The following is an 18,282-nucleotide window of genomic DNA, read 5'->3' on the forward strand; positions in this document are numbered from 1 at the left end:
TAAAGTATTTGATACATAAATATAATGTAAAATTTAAATAGAGTTAAACAAAAAAAAAAAGAATTAGTCTGCCAAAAAAAAAGGGAAAATCACTAATGAAAAATTATAATTTAATTTAGAGTTTTATGTTGGATAAAACTGATTTTGAAACACACAAGTTAATGCCTTTTTTTATGGGATTAATAACTGTAGCATATTAAAAGTAGGAACTAATTCAAATTTCAGTTTTTAATCCCCCAAATCACTCAACAAACGGATAAAATGGCATAATATATTATGTATCCGACTGTTTTATTATGTATCAGAAACTTCTTAAAAATCAGGGATTTTTTGTAAATTGAAAAAGAGTAGGGATAGGAGGTAATTTATGTTTTACACTATGTGATTTACATAATTTTTACATAAAAATACCCTTACTTAATAGTGTTTTGATTCAAACAAATTTTTGTTGTCAATAATTTGGTCTAAAAATGTCCAAACTACTAAATATAGTTTGATGCAAAAATACATTTATTATTTATTTACTGGTAAAAAAATAAAATTCAATACTTATTCTGTTCACTTTTATTTGTCATGTTGCGATTTTCAAAAGTCAATTTGACTAATTTTTAAAGTTAAATTCGAATACGTTAATTCAATATTTTTTTAAAAAAAATAGATATTAAAAAGCTATACGAAAAGTAATAGAAATTATAATTTTTTGCATATCAATATGATAAAAATATACATCATAAAATATTAATCAAAATTCTTATAGTTTGGCTCTAAAAAAGAAATCATAACAAGTAGTAGTTTTTCTTTCTTCTTAAAAAATTCTATTCTTGATAAAAATAGTACTATTGAATAATCTAATTGCTATTTTCTTTTCGTTTAAAATCACTTTAGCTAATAAATAAGTGAGAAATAATCTTCTTTTTTTCTCCTTTTTAATCTCTTTTTAATAATTAAAACATAATAATTTCATTTACCATTTTAAAATCATAATATATGTCATATATATAATATCATGATAATTCTATTATTTATTTTCATTTAAGTAACAATAAAAAATTCCATAATAAATTTTAAAAAATTATGTCTTGAACTTTTCTGAATCGGAGTAGAATAAACATTTCAATATTTTTTTTAAAACCATCACTTGGAAAAGAATGTTGTTAAAAAGGGGGAAAAAATGAAAAATAGCATTTTTGACTCATTGTAAGTAAGAGACATTTTTGTATTAAATTATTGATCTTAATAATATTTTAGACTAAGCTGCTAAGTGATATTTCTTATTAATTTCGCAATAGTTAAGATATTCTTTTTACCCTTTCGCATAATTTTGTATAAAATGGCTATTTTTTTGTTACACAAGTTGATTGACTCAAATCTTACACTTTTGGATTCACAAGTTTTATAATTTTGTATTATATTACTTTTTGAGATCAAAATATAGTGATTGATTTAGGAAAAAAGGTCTGAAATACGTCTGAATTTTCGTTCGAAATTGTTATGACAATATCGAACTTTAAAAATAATTTTTTATCTCTGCACTATTTAATAATGTATTTTAAAGGTATACATGTATCCACGTGAACATCATAAATAGTTACGGTGTCCACACAGACACATATATACCTTTAAAATAATTATTAAATAGTGCAGGGTATATAATGTCTTTCATAAAGTTTGGTATCTTAACAACAATTTTGTTCAAAATTAAAGTATTTTTCAGACCTTTTTCCCAATTTATATTCAATCATGTATCTTTTTTTAAAAAAAGAAATTTAAGAAAATACCTAAGATAAATACTAAATACTACAAAATTGTATAAATAAAAGTTTGAAGAATAAAACTAAAATAGGCGTCGACTTAAAAAAGAGTTTTTATGTAAAATATATAATTATGTAGTTCTTTTAATGAATGTAAAAGAATTAGATACTTTAATCATCATAAAATGCAAAAATGTATCATCTTTTTAAATTTAGATGGAATGAACAAGCCTTTATCTAGCTGGTAACTATTACTTACTTTTGATGCATCTGTTCTAATATTTTGTGGTTCAACCATCTCAATTAAATTCACATCTGAGATGCTAAATTTGGCTATGGATTTGTCCCAGATAATAACATTTCACTTTAATTTCTCTTCTTCACGTTTAAATTATAGTACTAATTTAATTTAATTTCTTTTCTTCACGTTTAAATTACAGTACTAATTTAATTTTTGATTCTCATAATATTCATGTATTTTGAAATTCTTCGCTCGGATGAAGAATTCATTATTAACCTAGCTTTTAATGCTCCACTATGTTATATTCATATTATGTAAATGTTTTAAATGTACACGGTTTGACAAACATGTTTATATATATATATATATATATATATATGAAGTGGTTCATATATTATATATAAAAAAAAGAGAGAATTAAGGCAATTGGAAGAAAAGAAAGCGATTCCTTTGACTAATACTAGTAAGTCACTTGAGCGTAGTTTTTGTTGTTTCTATTAATTTTTTCTGGTGAGCATTTCATACAGTTTTTTCTTTCATGAATTATGTAATATTCTCCCCTAGCTCCTCTTTTGTGTTGTGTCACGAAAGTTGATTTCTCGTAAAATCACTTTCTTTGTTAATTAATATTAAAATCTAGAGAAAAAGAATTTCTTTTTAGAAAATAATCATTAGTTGAGTAGTCATATGAGAAATCAATCTTGTGTCATTACTAAATCGGTAAAGGTTTACAGTTTGATTGTTCTTGACCAAAGTTAAAAGAATAAATCACTATCTTTATAGTCCATCAAACTAGCATACAAACTTTTTTCACCATTCGACCAAAACAACTTCTCAGAAGTAAGAGCATCAATATTTACCTAACATAATAAAGGGTCTTGAGATAAATGGTTCTTAGGAGTTAGGGTGAGTTTCAAAATTGTATTTAATTATGAGTAACAAGACATGTGCTAGCTATTATCATTGCATATTAACTTTATTCACATTATTTTTCACTGCATTTTAGTGCTTACATAGAACATGTGATCATAGTTTTGTCTCCATTAATCGTACCCAAAATTGGAAGTTCATGAACCAACAAGTCCTAATTATTTCACACATTTGTCTCTATATACCGTTCCTGCCGAAAATTGGAAGTTCATTGACATTTGATTTCTATAAGATGAACCGGCTGATCATATGATTGCGTTACTTCTTTTGGCATTACACATTTTGCAAGTAGCAATATCAATCTTAAAGTATAACTTGTTTGTTTACATTTTTTATTTATGTTGTTTTTTTTGGTCTTTCAGAATCAAAACGCGAGAGGAAGAAAGTTTTACATGACTACACTTGGAAACAATGGGTTCATTCTCTTTTGCTCCTTGTTTTTGGCAGGTCAGTAGAAGGCACAGGCTCCGTGAGATAGATATGTCTGTGAAGACGAACAAGTTTTTAAATTAATTTAATCTGATCCCATGATATACAAAATCAAGATGTTTAATTTCATGTCCTTGAGTCGAATTGGCAATGAAACACTTGCAGGTACTTTCCGTATCTTATATGAAGTAGTAATTAACAACAATTTCACTTCTCTAGGATATTTGGTTCATGGTGCTACTAAACCTTATGACCATTCAGCAACAATAGAGGTATATATACTCGAATTTCTCTTTTTACAGTATCAACGTATTGAAGTTAAACTCTCCTCACGTATGCTAATTTCAGTGCCACAAGCAACCATTCGATCCTCAATATGGAGGAGGCTTAATTGCAAATCCTGGATTTGATAAAGGCACAGAGGCCTGGAAAATGGATGGTCATGTAAAAATAGAAGCAAGGGAATCTGGTGGAAACAAATTTATTGTGGCGTATAATAGAACCACGCCTTATAGTGTCTCACAATCTTTTCACTTAAAGAAGGGCCTATATTACGCGTTTTCAGGTAAAAAATTACTATAGGCATTAAAGAAAATTTCATATTCCTACAATTGATTTTGAAGAACCTGAATTTTATCAAGTTAATTATAAATAATATTGTGCAGCTTGGGTTCAATTAAGTGAAGGATCAGATACTGTGGTTGCCATGATTTATAACTCAGCCCAAAAAACTGTTATTACTGTGGGATCAGTAATAGCTAAATCTGGTTGCTGGTCTATGATCAAAGGTGGACTTACTGTCGATCATAATGCACATTCAGTACTCCATTTTCAGGTATTATATCACACCTGAGCGAGACAATTGTAAAAATAATTCTCATTTATAACTGTTACTGCAACATTTTTTAACATGTTGTAGCAAGTAATCTGTCTTATTTTAATTGTGCAGAGTAATAACACCAAGTCCGAGTTAAGGGTGGATAGTGTTTCTCTGAAAGAATTTACCAAATATGAATGGCAGGAAAATCGGTTTAAAAGTATAGAGAAGGTTGTTCCTAAATTTAACTTATTCCAAACGAAAATTTCACTCTTTTTTTTTTTCTCCTCTTAATTTACTCTTTCTGTGTTATATATTTTGATAGGTTCGGAAGAGGATACTGAGAGTAAATGTGTCAAATAAGAATGGCAAGAAAATTGGAGGAGCAAAAATCAAAATTCAACAGAGGAAACTGCAATTTGTGATTGGCTGCGCGACACCATCATCCATTTTAATGTCTGAATCATATCAAAAATGGTTCGTGTCCAGGTTCACAACAGCAGTTTTTGACAACGAGATGAAATGGTACTATGTGGAAGGATTACAGGGCCACGAAAATTATAGTACTCCAGATGCAATGCTCAAATTCTTTGAAGACCATGGGATTGATGTCAGAGGACATACCGTCTTATGGGGAGCAGATAATATCCAACGTTGGGTAAAAGATTTACCCCCAAGACAACTTTTAAGTGAATCTGTACGACGAATGGGTAGTATCATGTCAAGATATGCAGGTAAATAGAGACAGATTCAAAATTTAAGCTTGATAGGTTTTAACTTTTATTATTTTAAAAATATTGAGTTCAGTTAAACCTGTAGCTGATAATATCCGTTCGTCTCTACAGGTAAATTGGTTGCTTGGGATGTTGTAAATGAGAATTTACATCACCCGCTATTTGAGGAAAGACTTGGGAAAAATGCTTCAGCTATCTTTTACAAGATTGCAAGTTCATTAGATAGCAAAGCGACTATGTTCTTAAATGAGTTCAACACTTTAGAGCACCCTGGTGATATGGTTTCTATACCTTCCAAATATGTCGAAAAGCTTCAGGAGATTAAGGCATTTCCAGGAAATGAGGAATTGGTGATTGGAATTGGACTTCAAGGGCATTTTGATAGTCATCCTAATATACCATATGTTCGTGCTGTCTTCGACTTGTTAGGAGAAACTAAAATGCCCATTTGGCTTACCGAGCTAAATGTTATGCCCTGTTCCAACCAGGTATTCACGTTCTATTTTACTTGTCATGTTTGCTGACGGTCTAACATATTATATAATTACAGGCTTACTATTTGGAAGAAATTATGAGGGAAGCGTTTGCACATCCAGCTGTGAAAGGGATGATGATATGGATAGGATGGAAGCCAGATAGATGCAATGAGATGTGTTTGTTAAATTACGAATTGCAAAACTCGCCATCAGGGGAGGTGGTTGACAAGTTATTTGCTGAATGGAAGACAACAAACTTAACGGGCGTTACAGATAAAGAAGGATCGTTTGAGGTCAAGGTTTTCCATGGAGACTATGAGATCACAGTTTACAATCCTAATAGTGGTGCCAATGTTACAAAGGAAGTGCAGGTCTATGATGACAAGTCTGAAACACTCCATGTTTCGATTATTCTGTGAATTCATCTTTCACATGCCACTGAAAATGTGAATTGATAAGAAAAATCAACTTTCATTGTTAAGAAAACAAGTAGCACGGGCAATATACATGCTACGTGTAAGTATTGAGAAGAGAATATGTATGTCCTCCCTATAAGATATATGCATCTTTTTCTCCTATCGGTACGTATTACGTTAATTTTATACTTGAGCGCTACTAAATATATGAAAAATCGTCATAATTCAAAGAGAAATAAAAATAATATTAATCAAAATATTGATTTGAATGCTTTTATCAAGTTCTTATATTCCTACAATTATATACCCACTTTACCAACTTTTTTGTTGAGTGATACATACAAAGTACCTACTAGTAATATCAGAGATGTTAATTAGAGCCTATCACGAGCATTTTAAATTTCAAATTCTAATATTGGTGTCAATACCTTAAGACTTTTTTGTCTTCCAATTGTCAAATTTTATTTTCTTTTTCTTTAAAATTTTAAAAGTCCTCCATGATTAAACTTAAGGTCAAGAAAGACGGGTTAAGGAAATTAAATAGTGAAACACATCATTTACTTCTTATTCCGCGTGCCGAATAATTTTTTTTTTTTAAAAAAACATTAGGAGTATAATTTATGTGAATTTATTTAATGTTACATAAATTTTAGAAAAATTAAAGACATTTAAGATTTGTGATCATAAAATGTCATAATATTTTATGTTTTGAATCTTATAAATTTAAATACGGAAAAGGCTCAAAAATACCCTTAAATTATTCGAAATAGCTCATATATATCCTTAAACTTTATTTCGGTTCAAAATTACCCTTCCCGTCATACTATTGGGTAAAAAATACCCTTCTTATAAACGGAAATTGTTAAATGCAACGTGGATGTCATATGGATGTCACATTGCATGCCAATAGGATTCCACTGCCATGTAGACTAAATAGAAAGGGTCAAAAATACCCTTAAACTATTCGAAATAGCTCATTTTTACCCTTAAACTATATTTCGGTCAAAACCACCCTTCCCGTCAAACTATTGAATCAAAAGTACATTTTTTTCAGATAGTTTAAACGTATTTTTAACATTTTTTTCGATTTAAATATATCATATTATTTGTATGATTATAAAATATGTCTTATATGCACAGTTTAAAATATTTTTGATGTTTTTCCGTGTATAATATATGGAATTTTTAAGAAGTGGAGTAATTTGTAGTTATTCCGGCATTGGAGGTAAATTGGAAGGAAAGGTGAGTGAGGTGGTAGCATGAATCGGTCTCGGTGTATTTCTTTCTCCACGCAAAGGCCACGTAGGTAACATTTCTTCCGATCGCTTTCCTTGCGACGCCGGCGAATAAAAAAAGGAAAGCGCTACGGAGATCATCAGAAATGTGGGTGTTTTACCTCATATCGTTACCCTTCACCATCGGAATGGTGGGTGTAACGTTTTGGTACTTCGCCGGACCAGACGTACCTCGTTATGTTCGTTACACCGTCGGTTACACCTGGTTCTGCTCTCTCTCTATCATCATCCTTGTTCCCGCCGATATCTGGACTGTACGTTTCACTTTCCCTTACCTTTTTGATCCTTGCTCATTTTCGACGACCGATCAGTTACATAAATTCTCAATATTTCATTTCGACCCGTTAGCTGGTACAGATGTAGCTGTAGCTTGGCTTGGGAGAGTACATAACGTGTACAACAATATTGTGAGAATTGATCAGAAATTGATTAGCTTTACCTGACCTCGACCTAGCAGCTTAATATGCATACTTGCATTATTTATTCATAATTCTAGCAGACAAGGGTTTAAGCATTGTTCCTGTTTTGTGCAGACACTATCCAATCATGACAAGGGACAAATATCTTTCTTTTGGAGCTGGTCTTATTGGAGTACATTTTTACTCACTTGGTGCGTTACAATCTCTGATATTAATGTGGAACCTTATGCTTAATTCACCATCCTTGATTGCTTACTGAAATGCATTGTACTAGTTCTGAACATAGAAGAATGGTAGTACTTGAAGTGCATTGTTTTGGGTTTATCTTCTTTTTTTCAATAAATTCTTTAAGCTGTTTGTGATCAGGACAATTGTTGCATTGTTAGCCTTTTGGGGGTGAAGGATTAACTTTTGAATTATTGACATATGTAGAAAAAAATACGAGTTTTTCTGATTAGTCATATGAGGAAAACTAAGAGTATTGGTAAGAGTATATGTACATCAATCTTTTCAGAGCTGGTCCACACTGAAGGAAACACTGAAAACTCGCAGACTGCCACAGGCGTCTGATTTTGTTCAAATCTGTAAGTGGATGATCAATTTTCAAACTGCCAAATGTAGCTAATAGCTGTTATTGCTTGATAAAGAGTGATTTTCTGTAGTTTCAAGTTTCATTAGATATTGCTTCAGTAAAATTTGGATGACACTGGTTGGGGCGTTTCTAACGAAGTGCTTTTTATCATACATATGGCTATTTTAGGGTTGTGGTGCCTATACTTCAGGGTTATGAAGATGCAGGGGACTTCACTATGACTGAAAGACTGAAGACTAGTGCACATGCAAACTTAGTTTTCTACTTATGCGTTGGTGCTATCGGGCTTGTTGGACTTGTCTTGCTCATTGTTGTTCAAGAATACCGGTTTATATCTAACTCTCTCAATAGTTTATGTAGACTGCAGCCACATGTTTCTCTTCTCCCGAGTCTGAGCTTTGTTGTTATAAATCATGTTTGATTGTTTGTCATTGGATTATGTTACATTTTTTTGGATAAAAATAAGCGCACTGGTTTTACAACAAGACAACTCTGTTTGCCAAGTGCAACAAAAGGACTGCGAGGCATTCTTTTAAAACTGTGCCGCGGAGGCATCTTGGTGAAGTAGAGCACCTCTATTTTGGGATCAATGAGCTGACCAGTTAGTCTCTATATTAAAGTGTGAATTGGTAGTAGATAAAAGCTGATGTGATTGTTTAAATTTTACTATCTAGACAGACCTTACATCTATTTGGTCATGTAGGAAGCTCAGGAATTAAAGAGACATGGCCTAGTCTGTTCTTTTTTCCTGCAAAATTGTTTCCACATTTTACCACCCCAAGCTTCTATTTCCAACCATTGATCCCTTCCTTCCACTCTCAAACTGTGAATATACATACACATGCAGGATAGGAAACATTCCTGGTTTTGCCATGGCTTGCTCCAATACATTTGGTCTAGTCACTGGTGCATTTCTTCTTGGCTTTGGTCTAAGTGAAATTCCAAAAGGCATCTGGAGATCTGCAGATTGGACAACTCACCAAAAGATTCTTTCACACAAGGTGGCCAAAATGGCCGTCAAACTTGATGATGCTCATCAGGATTTTTCAAATGCAATAGTAGTAAGTTCTGTACTTGACACGTGACTTTTCTTCTGTAATTGTTCATAACAAAGTCTAATTATCAATACACCTTCTGTGCTTTTTAACATTTATTTCTAAAATATTTTCTTGACAAATATTTCGTTTTCCTAATCTTTGAAAAAGATTAGAATGCTGTAACAGAGACTACAACTTCTAATTCCAGGGATGAAATATGTTTAAGATGGAAAATGTTGAGAAGAGAGATTTTTAACCCGCAAGGGTGGTTGAGTCGGTGAACTCCGAATGGGAGGGGGGGACCTCAAGTTCGAAACCCCTACATGATTTCTCAGTCGAGCTTGTCGCATAGGGCTTGCTTAGTGCGATTTATCTCTCCTGTGCGGCTTACAGCCTGTTACACTGGAGCATGGTTTATCCTGTGCACAACCGAAGGGTAGCGGCTGCGGATTACCAACTACAACAAAAAAGGATACCGAGAGATTTGTTTTGTAATATGTTGTTTATAAGAAAATTCTAGGACTCGCTAATGCATTTTCAAGCTGTCTTGTCCTATTTTACCATTGTTGTTTAGAACGATACAAGACTGAATTTTATTGTCTGTTACTTCCATCAAACCGAGCAACATGTGAATTAGGGATCTCCACATACAAATCACTAGAAGAAAAGGGAGAGCTCGAAGAAGAATTAGGTTCACTTTTTGAATTCTCCACAAATTTCAGTTTCAGTTGTTGAAGTCATTTTCTTATGTTTAGTGCAGTTCCATAATTTTCCAGTACTCTATTTATAATAAAAAATAGGCTAGCAATACATTTAGCTGCTTTTGAGACAATTGGTGGGGTGGTTTGATAGTATGTGCATGCATTTCTCCATCCCGGGCTATCTTTGCTTTGACTGTTCATTTTTTTGACCTACCTAAAATGCTGCAGTTGGAGCAAAGATTAATTTTGTTGAAGATGAAGAATTCAAAATTTCTCATCCACCAGTAAAGATGTGGTTTCACCCTTTCAGGTTGCCCAAGCCACGTCAAAACAGATGTCAAAGCGTGATCCTTTGAGACCTTACATGAATGTCATAGACAAGATGCTGAGTCAGATGGTAATCATGCTTTTGTTTGCTGATGATTATGCCTCAAAGCTTCATATTAACATTTAGGCACTTCTATTCTTGTTTAAAGTGCTTCTTTTCTCATATCCATTAATGCCTGTTTTACTTGAACTGCAGCTTAGCGAAGACCCCTCTTTTAAACCACAAGGGGGAAATTTAGGAGAAAATGATATGGATTATGACACTGATGCAAAAACAATGGCTGCACTTAGACGTCAGCTCGAGATAGCTCGAGAGAAATACTACCGATACAAAAGGTACATCTTCATGGCTGACTAAGAAGTGTGATACGTGTGGTCCATGGTTGATATTTTGGATCATAGATGAGAAGTCATGCCGTATAATTGGTTATCAAAAATGTTCTAACCTGGATCCCCTACCCAGGCTTTGAGACCTTTATTTTGAATTTAAGAATGATATTGATTGCTTAGAAGTCCATTTTGCGCTGGTGAAAAACTAGCCAAGAAAATTTCCTACAGCTTATGGCTGAGGTCATGTTAGGATCCTGGTATCCCTGAAACCTTCTTCTTTTTATCTTATCTATTCCAGATTTGAATGTTAGTAATTACGTCATGTCTCGTGTAACTCTTCTGCAATGATCTTTAAGGCTAGTATTTCCATCTATGACAACTACACTGCTGTAGGTTAGTGGCTTAATGGTTTCAGTATAATGTTTTTTCTGCCCCCTTTGTCTGTTGAAGTTGAACCCACTAAAGCTCTCAACTTTTATGAAAAATGGTTTATTTGTCTAAGAGGGAAATACTGAAGCATTACTATATGTTTAATATGTTTAGAGTAAATTAATAAACTAATACTCCCTTTGTCTCAATTATGTAGCACTGTTCGAATTTCGAGAGTCTAACAGTACTTCGGGCATGGAATCTTTAAAATTTTGAAATAAAATTTGTGTACTTAGAAATTATGTAAAAAATACTATTAGTCACAATAATTGACAATTCAAAATATTTAAAAGATATATAAAAATTATAGTCAAAGAAAGATTGGTATGGATCTAGAAATTCAAAAAGTGCCACATATACTGAGAAGCAATACATTTTCCCCCTGGTGTGTGCTATCTGGGAATTATCTACTCAAAGAACCACTTGATTTATGGGTGAAACACTCTCAAACACCCAACTTCATACATTCAACTCATACAGTTTGATATTTTATTTAACATTTCGTTGATGTACTAATATCATATAATTAACTCTATGCCTCTTCTCTAATACAGCGAGTATATGAATTTTGTAACTCAAGCACTTGAGCTGGAAGATACCATAAAGAACTTTGAGCATTGTAATGGCACTGGATGGTTTGCTCTATCTCCTTTCGTTCTTGTTACCTCATTTCCATTAACTGTAGAAGTCTAGACATTTTTGGTTAAGTTTTAGAATCATTGTACCCCTAATTTATATGAAAAGACAGATTTTTGAGTATAGGATTGTAATAGTTGTTCAAATTGATCAGAATGAATGTGGAGGATGCATATAGCCGATCCAAATGAGCTTGGGATTGACTTAGTTGTTGTTGTAGCAGTCTTTTATAGCTATAGTCCTATATGTATCTCTGTGAAGTAATTAGTTAGTAATTGTTCAAATATCTAGTGTGTTTTCTGTACGAAGATTCATGGTTCAGGTCTTCAGGACTTAAAACTGATAGATGATGCAGTGAATCGGATGAATCAAAGAGTAGTGCTCTCCTTTACTTCCCCTAATCATGTGCTTAAACCTGCCTGCTAATTCTGTTGCATAGGTTTTGACTTGGCCATCATTACTATTTAAGTTCTTTTATTTTGACCAGTAGTTAAATCTTCATATGACAAGAAACTGATAGAATGAAACTTTGGCATTCAATCTCAAAAGAAAGTGAAAGGAGGGGGACTGACCTTTCGCGTTCACTAGGGGAAGTATTCTGCTCACTTTCATGTTGTTTACTTGATTGAGTTGATTCTATAGGAGAGGTACAATTTGAGCCGAGACACGTGCAGTAGTAAGACAGTATATTTAGCTTTTCTTTGATGTGAACTTGTTAGGCTAGTGGTACAAGGTATACACAATCTGGTGTTGCCGGTTAAGTTGTTTGTGTTGATATCTCAATTGACTCTAGGAATTTATTTCTTCTTAACTTGGCAGGAAATATATATCAAGCTTCCGGCCTGAAAGAAGTGGAAGATTAGGGTCTATGCTGGATACGACAGGTGACCGTCAGATTTTTTTTGTTCATTCTGTAAAATGGGCTTTCTCAAGTTCTGGCATTTCTTGAAACACTTCCTACTTAGATGCAAAGAAAGCGGCACATTATGTTACAAGTTCTGATTTTCAATCTTGATGATGATCTTTTGATTATTATTATTTTTTTATAATGAATCTTGATGATGATCTTCAAAAGTAGAATATTGGTAATTCTTATTGGAGACAACCTCTGTGACATCACAAGGAAGGGGGTAAGGCTGCATACAAACAACCCTCTCCCCAGACCCCACTTGTGGGATTAGATTTGTTGTTGTTGTTCTTATTGGTTTGAAATACATAATCCTACCTACAAAATCTAATATATTTGTGGAATAATGTAGTTTCTAGTTCTTATAGGTAAATGTTGCAGGCAAAAAAATGTATTTCCTATTTTTCTGTATAAACATCTAAGAAAATGCAGCTTCATGATAAATGATCATATACAAAGTACAAAATAAAAAGAAAATTTGAATAAATGACCAAATACAATGTGAATTATTAAGTTGCTCCCCTGCAGAGTTGATTTGGCGTTGTGTATTGGCAAAGCAACTTCAGAAAGTTTTGGCAATCCTCTTAGGCTGTATGTCCGCTTCTATACTTCTTGCCGAGGCAACAATTCTACCAAATGGAGTTGATTTATCGCTCTTTTCTATTCTGATTAATGCCATGAAAAAGCACGAAATGCCTGTACAGGTAACATTTTCTCTATCGTTTTTTGTTTTACTTCTATCCTCTCTTAGTTTATTGAAATAGAATCTTTTAACTTTGTAATGACTGAAAGCTTCTGTCTGAAGACCTTGACTAGATTTGAGATAGAACTTCCCAAATGATTTATTTAGCAATAATCAACACAACATTGTGATACCGTTTGCATCGTTTATCCTGTCCATAACTCTTCTGAACAGTGAAGGTACTTTTTTTCACTAGTTGTTTGGATTCCATATATGATCTCAAGTAAGATGGAGGAAACATCTTACTTGTTAAAAAGATAGACTGAACATGTTCTTTAAATTCTATTTTTCTGTAGCTTTCTTTTGTTCCTTGCTTGGATCGTGTTCTTCTGCACATTTGAAGTAGAGGTAAAAATGTGGTGGAAAGAGTAAGTATTGCCATACATGTACTTTTATAAGCATTGCTTCCTATTCTACAGAACTTCTCTCATGTTTACAGGTATTCTCGTTGTTTAGATCTATGAGATCAATAACTTTTATTAGTATGTGCGAGTTAGAGGGAGACACTATGTGCCCCCTTTCTTTTAGCTTGAATCTTTTGATGGAGCTTAATGGTTGATGGGTATCTTTCTCCAGTAGATGTAATTAAAGTTAAATGCTGTTTGGCTTCTTTTCCTTGAAAACATTTTAAATTATTCATGGAACAAGAAGAATGCAGAATTTGCATGACCTTTCTCTCTTTGGGGAAAAGAGATCAATTAGGGGTATATTTATAGGGATCTCACCAACAATGTATCGTCTAACTTACATGTCCCTTGGAGATTATCAAGCGGTTTGACTATTTATGCTATTATATAATTTTCCAACATATGGAAGTCACCAATTTTCATTTTGACATTAAATTGAATGAGCTAACTTAAAGTTACTTTCTAGCTTGTACAGTCATATTTATGTTTTCCTGTCTTCTTTCCCTTGTTTCTTGTGCAGGTTGCTGCCTTTATTCCTTTAATGTATATGTGTATGTGCACATACTATTCCTTGTTCAAAATAGGAATGTTGACATTTTATTCATTGACTCCAAGACAAACAAGTTCAGTCAGTTTGCTTATGATATGCTCGTACGTCTCTCTTTCTTCCTTTTTCTTTCTTAGGGGAATTTGCAACCATTATCTGCCTATTACTGCTTAAAATGACAATGTAAATTATGTTAGGATGGTCGCACGCTATGCCCCTCCTATTTCATACAACTTTCTCAACCTTATCCATCTTGAAAACGGCCCAAAGACTATCTTTGAAAAGGTAAGTAACTGATCAATATGTTTTTTTGTTAAGCTAGAAGGTTTCATTCCAGGAAATATGTCGAAATATTATCACATATGAGGCATAAACACAACTCCTTTTTCTCATTTTGCATGACTTTGAGTGACTTTCATGAAGTTTTAAAGCATGTTATTTGAACTGTGTATTTTAAAATAATGATTGAATGATATGAAGGAGTTGTAGAGATGCCAAATAAAATTAAAATAATGCACAACTTTTTTAAAAAAAATTAAAATAATGTAAACTAGATTACTATATAAGATCAGTAGATCACAGCGTGGAGAGAACTTCTTGCAAATTTGCAAGGTTCAAATGTGGTCCACCCTTGCCCGAACTCGATGCATAGGGGGAGCTCAGTGCACGTGGCTTCCCATAGTAATTGTATAGTGTAAATTGACTTTTTCGAAAATGATGAACTTTGTCGTGTAAGTAAAGAATTATCTTCTTGGATGGACTAAAGCAGAAAACAAGTCCAAGAAAATGAGACGAAAGCAGAAATATTTAGCTTTCATTCTAACATCAAAGGAAAGATTTTAGGAAGTTGAAATATGTACTTGGTCCACCGTCCCAGTTTATGGGATGGTTTTTGACTGTGCATGGAGCATCATAGAAAGATTTTTGGAACTTGTAGTCTAAAAAAGCCAATGTTTGTATGGTTATAGATCATCTCATTAAGGGTAAAATGAGAAGTTTAAAGTTAAATTATTTCTAAAATTTAAAAAGATGTCATTTTTTGAGACAAACTAAAAAGGAAATACCGTTACATAAATTTGGATGGAAGGATTTATTATCCTCTATTGGTAAATATTTACTGACACATTTAAATTTGGGAATTTGGGTTGATATGGTGTAGTCATAATATTCGTCAGACAAAAAAAACGGTGTTGTTCATAATACTTCTACTATAGCTTAAGAAATTTATCTTGCTTCTAACATCCTTTTTGGCTATCATGATGATAGAGAACCATTACAATTTAGAATACAATTAACCAATCATAATTAACTGGTCAATTTGTTTAAAATAAACTGACCACTTCACTATGATTGGTTAGTTTAGTATAAGGATTAGACGAAATCTTAATGGTCAGTTTATTTAATATTTCTGGTCTAATCCTAATTCTAAACCAATTCATCTTTTCCTAATCCGCTTGCAATTGGTAATTGGATGCATATAAACAAGTAGACACCACATTAGGAAGTAACTAGAAAAAGGAGGGAGATGAACAGATGGAACTTCTATTAGGCATTCATCTTTCTAATTGACCACACAAGTTGTTGATTTTTTTGAAATTCTACTAATGCAGAGAATGGGGAATATTGATGATGCAGTCCCATTCTTTGGAAGAAGTTTCAATAAAATATATCCACTTATTATGGTCATCTACACCTTATTGATTGCGAGCAACTTTTTTGATCGAGTCCTTAGCTATTTTGGGAACTGGAAAATTTTCAAATTCCTGAGTGAAGAGGCTGATGATTTGGATGGATTTGATCCCTCAGGACTCATTATTCTGCAAAAAGGTTAGTATTAGCATTTATCCTTATGTAAAGCATGTAATTGGAACCATTCTGCCAAAATTCATTTGTGGCTTCGGTATTTTTGAATTTTTGTTTTTGGAGAATGGTGGTCTTAAAGAAGACAGTTTAAAACAAGTAGTTTAAGACTTACTGTCAAACAGGTGAAGCACAAAATGACTTTGATTTCACTTCTCAGAACGTTCTTGGCTTGAACAAGGACATAAAGTTGGTGAACTTGTTGTTCCATTGGCCAGGAATTTCCAGAATGCAAGTTTGGATCTTGAAACTGGAAACAATATTATGGTATGTGATTCTCGGAACATAACATTTCTTTCCATCAATTAACTGGAAAATATTAATTTTGTAGATGTCATTTTATTACTCACATAAATTCTCTGTGTTTTACACTATGGCGTCCAATATTTTACAATATTCACCTTACTTCTAAATGTTACTTTTTATTTTAATTACTGCTTTGATTTGCTTGAGCCGAGGGTCTTTCAGAAACAACCTCTCTGGGTAAGTGGTAAGACGATCTGTGTATACTCCATCCTCTCCGGACCCGACTTTGTGAGATTTCACTGGGTTAGTTGTTGTTGTACTTGCAAGTGTTACTTAACAAGAGAACTATATAGGAAAGCTGGTTTGCCAAATTTATAGCCTGTGGCAATTTTGACACTTTATATCCATTGAAACAGTTTTAGATGTTCTCTAAATGCGCAAACTTTATTTGGTTTACAGTGCATGTTTGATTTGTACACCGTGAATGATTCTTCTTCCATATTTCATGTGACTTTGGGTTTGTATTTGTAAAAGCTCCCTGAAACAAAACCGTCGACAAGACTAAGAGAAGAAGATAATGTTAGCCATTCAAAACCTCTAAAAGGAGAGGCACAACATGAGAGCAGCAAAGAAGAGATCAATGGAAAGTACAAGGCAAAAAGATCAAGATCGATGAAGAGAGAAAATAGCATGAGTTCAAATGGAAGGAACAGGGAGAGCCCTTTGTCACGGGATGAGAACTCCATGATGGATTTGCAAATTCAACCTTCTAGAGACTTATCCTCGACATGGAGATCAATGCAAACAGGTTTCCGCAACTTCAAGTCTAATATGGAATCGAAGGGATTCATCCCCTTACATCAAGTTCAAGATGCAGGACACAGTCGTGCTTCCTCAACTGAATCCCTGGATGAAATATTTGATAAAATAAAAAGACCAGCTTCAGAGTCCACAAACTATGACAGTGATGATGATGTGTATGAAGGCTTGAAAAGACCAAGGCCAGGCAGATAATATTATGTAAAAAAGAAAAAGAGAGTGTCAGAGAGCAGCGGCAGCCTACAAATTTTGTGTGAGAATGAGGATATTGGTTGTAAAGTTTGTTCAATATTCTTTTCTCCTTGTAGTAGGTTTCTGCAACTGCACATCTTTTTGGCGTCTGTTTTTATTGTAACAGGTAGTAGCATAGTCATTTCTCAACCATATATATATACACAGAAACCTCAACTTGAAAACTTCAGAAGAGTTGGAAACTCAAGTTTCTGTAATGTCTCACTCTGTCAACCCACAGTAGTTGTATTTCGAAATGATATTAATAGATGTAATATTAACACACCCCTTTTAGCACTTCCTATTTTTGTTTTATTTTTCTAAAATAGGAAGATTTTATCACCACAATTTCCCCGCCATCCTTTCTAGAAAATAATTTTTTAGTTCATTTCCTATTTTTTTAAAATTCCAATAGAAACGTTAAAAAGGAAATATGCAACACAAAAACGTTATACACCAAAGTCAATGTCAGCAAAGTTTTTGTCATATGTCTCAAAATTATCTTATTTTATTATTTAACTATTTAAAAGTAATTTTATTTTTATTCATAATAGAGTAATACTTTTATTACAATACTAGTTAATTTTATTGAGTATTTTCTTTTAGGGGGTAAATTGTATAATATGATAATAATATTTTTTTTAGAAATAATGGTTCTTTTATTATTAGAGCGTTAAGATAATAGAGTTGATTTGCATATTATAATAATTTTTTATAACATTACATTATTTATACTTGTATAATCATATTAGAAGTTTAATTTTCTATGATTTCCCTTAATCATGTTTGTAAATATGATATATTTTTATAATTTTGTATTATGATATTATAATATGATATCATAAATTAAAAATTTAAAAATATGTAGGGCTTTAGCCTCGCCTATACTAAATAAAACGCCACATGTCACACCCCACATTTTAAAACATTGATTCAGAGAATCAAATCAACAAGAAAGTTACA

The 18,282-nt window shown here is 32.8% G+C and overlaps 1 protein-coding gene and 1 pseudogene across 2 annotated transcripts; both read left to right on the forward strand.

Annotated features, from left to right (window-relative positions):
* Positions 1-3,156: 3,156 nt before the first annotated feature.
* LOC107015900 lies at positions 3,157-5,980 on the forward strand (annotated as a pseudogene).
* A 1,010-nt stretch (positions 5,981-6,990) lies between these two features.
* On the forward strand, positions 6,991-17,616 carry LOC107013981 (LMBR1 domain-containing protein 2 homolog A-like). 2 transcript variants are annotated; one of them, XM_027918521.1, is made up of 14 exons: positions 6,991-7,343; positions 7,623-7,699; positions 8,269-8,427; positions 8,948-9,161; positions 10,149-10,235; positions 10,362-10,501; positions 11,479-11,559; positions 12,380-12,444; positions 12,996-13,171; positions 14,137-14,267; positions 14,361-14,448; positions 15,774-15,990; positions 16,149-16,290; positions 16,804-17,038. In XM_027918521.1, exons 1-14 carry the CDS (start codon positions 7,176-7,178, stop codon positions 16,832-16,834), a joined length of 1,776 nt encoding a protein of 591 aa, XP_027774322.1. In that variant the 5' UTR covers positions 6,991-7,175; the 3' UTR covers positions 16,835-17,038. The 2 variants fall into 2 exon arrangements, with proteins under 2 accessions (XP_027774322.1, XP_015069343.1); XM_015213857.2 differs by having other exon boundaries at positions 6,994-7,343; positions 16,184-16,290; positions 16,804-17,616.
* Positions 17,617-18,282: the final 666 nt, after the last annotated feature.

The sequence above is a fragment of the Solanum pennellii genome, chromosome 1 (genome assembly GCF_001406875.1).
Source record: "Solanum pennellii chromosome 1, SPENNV200".
In the NCBI taxonomy this organism is placed as follows: Eukaryota; Viridiplantae; Streptophyta; class Magnoliopsida; order Solanales; family Solanaceae; genus Solanum; species Solanum pennellii.

What these genes read in the sequence shown, in the direction of transcription:
- LOC107013981 (XM_015213857.2), top strand. Translation starts at nt 7,176, where the DNA reads ATGTGGGTGTTTTACCTCATATCGTTACCCTTCACCATCGGAATGGTG. An exon ending in TTCCCGCCGATATCTGGACT is followed by an intron (nt 7,344 to 7,622) that starts GTACGTTTCACT and finishes TGTTTTGTGCAG; the next exon opens with ACACTATCCAATCATGACAA. An exon ending in ACTCATTATTCTGCAAAAAG is followed by an intron (nt 15,991 to 16,183) that starts GTTAGTATTAGC and finishes TTCACTTCTCAG; the next exon opens with AACGTTCTTGGCTTGAACAA.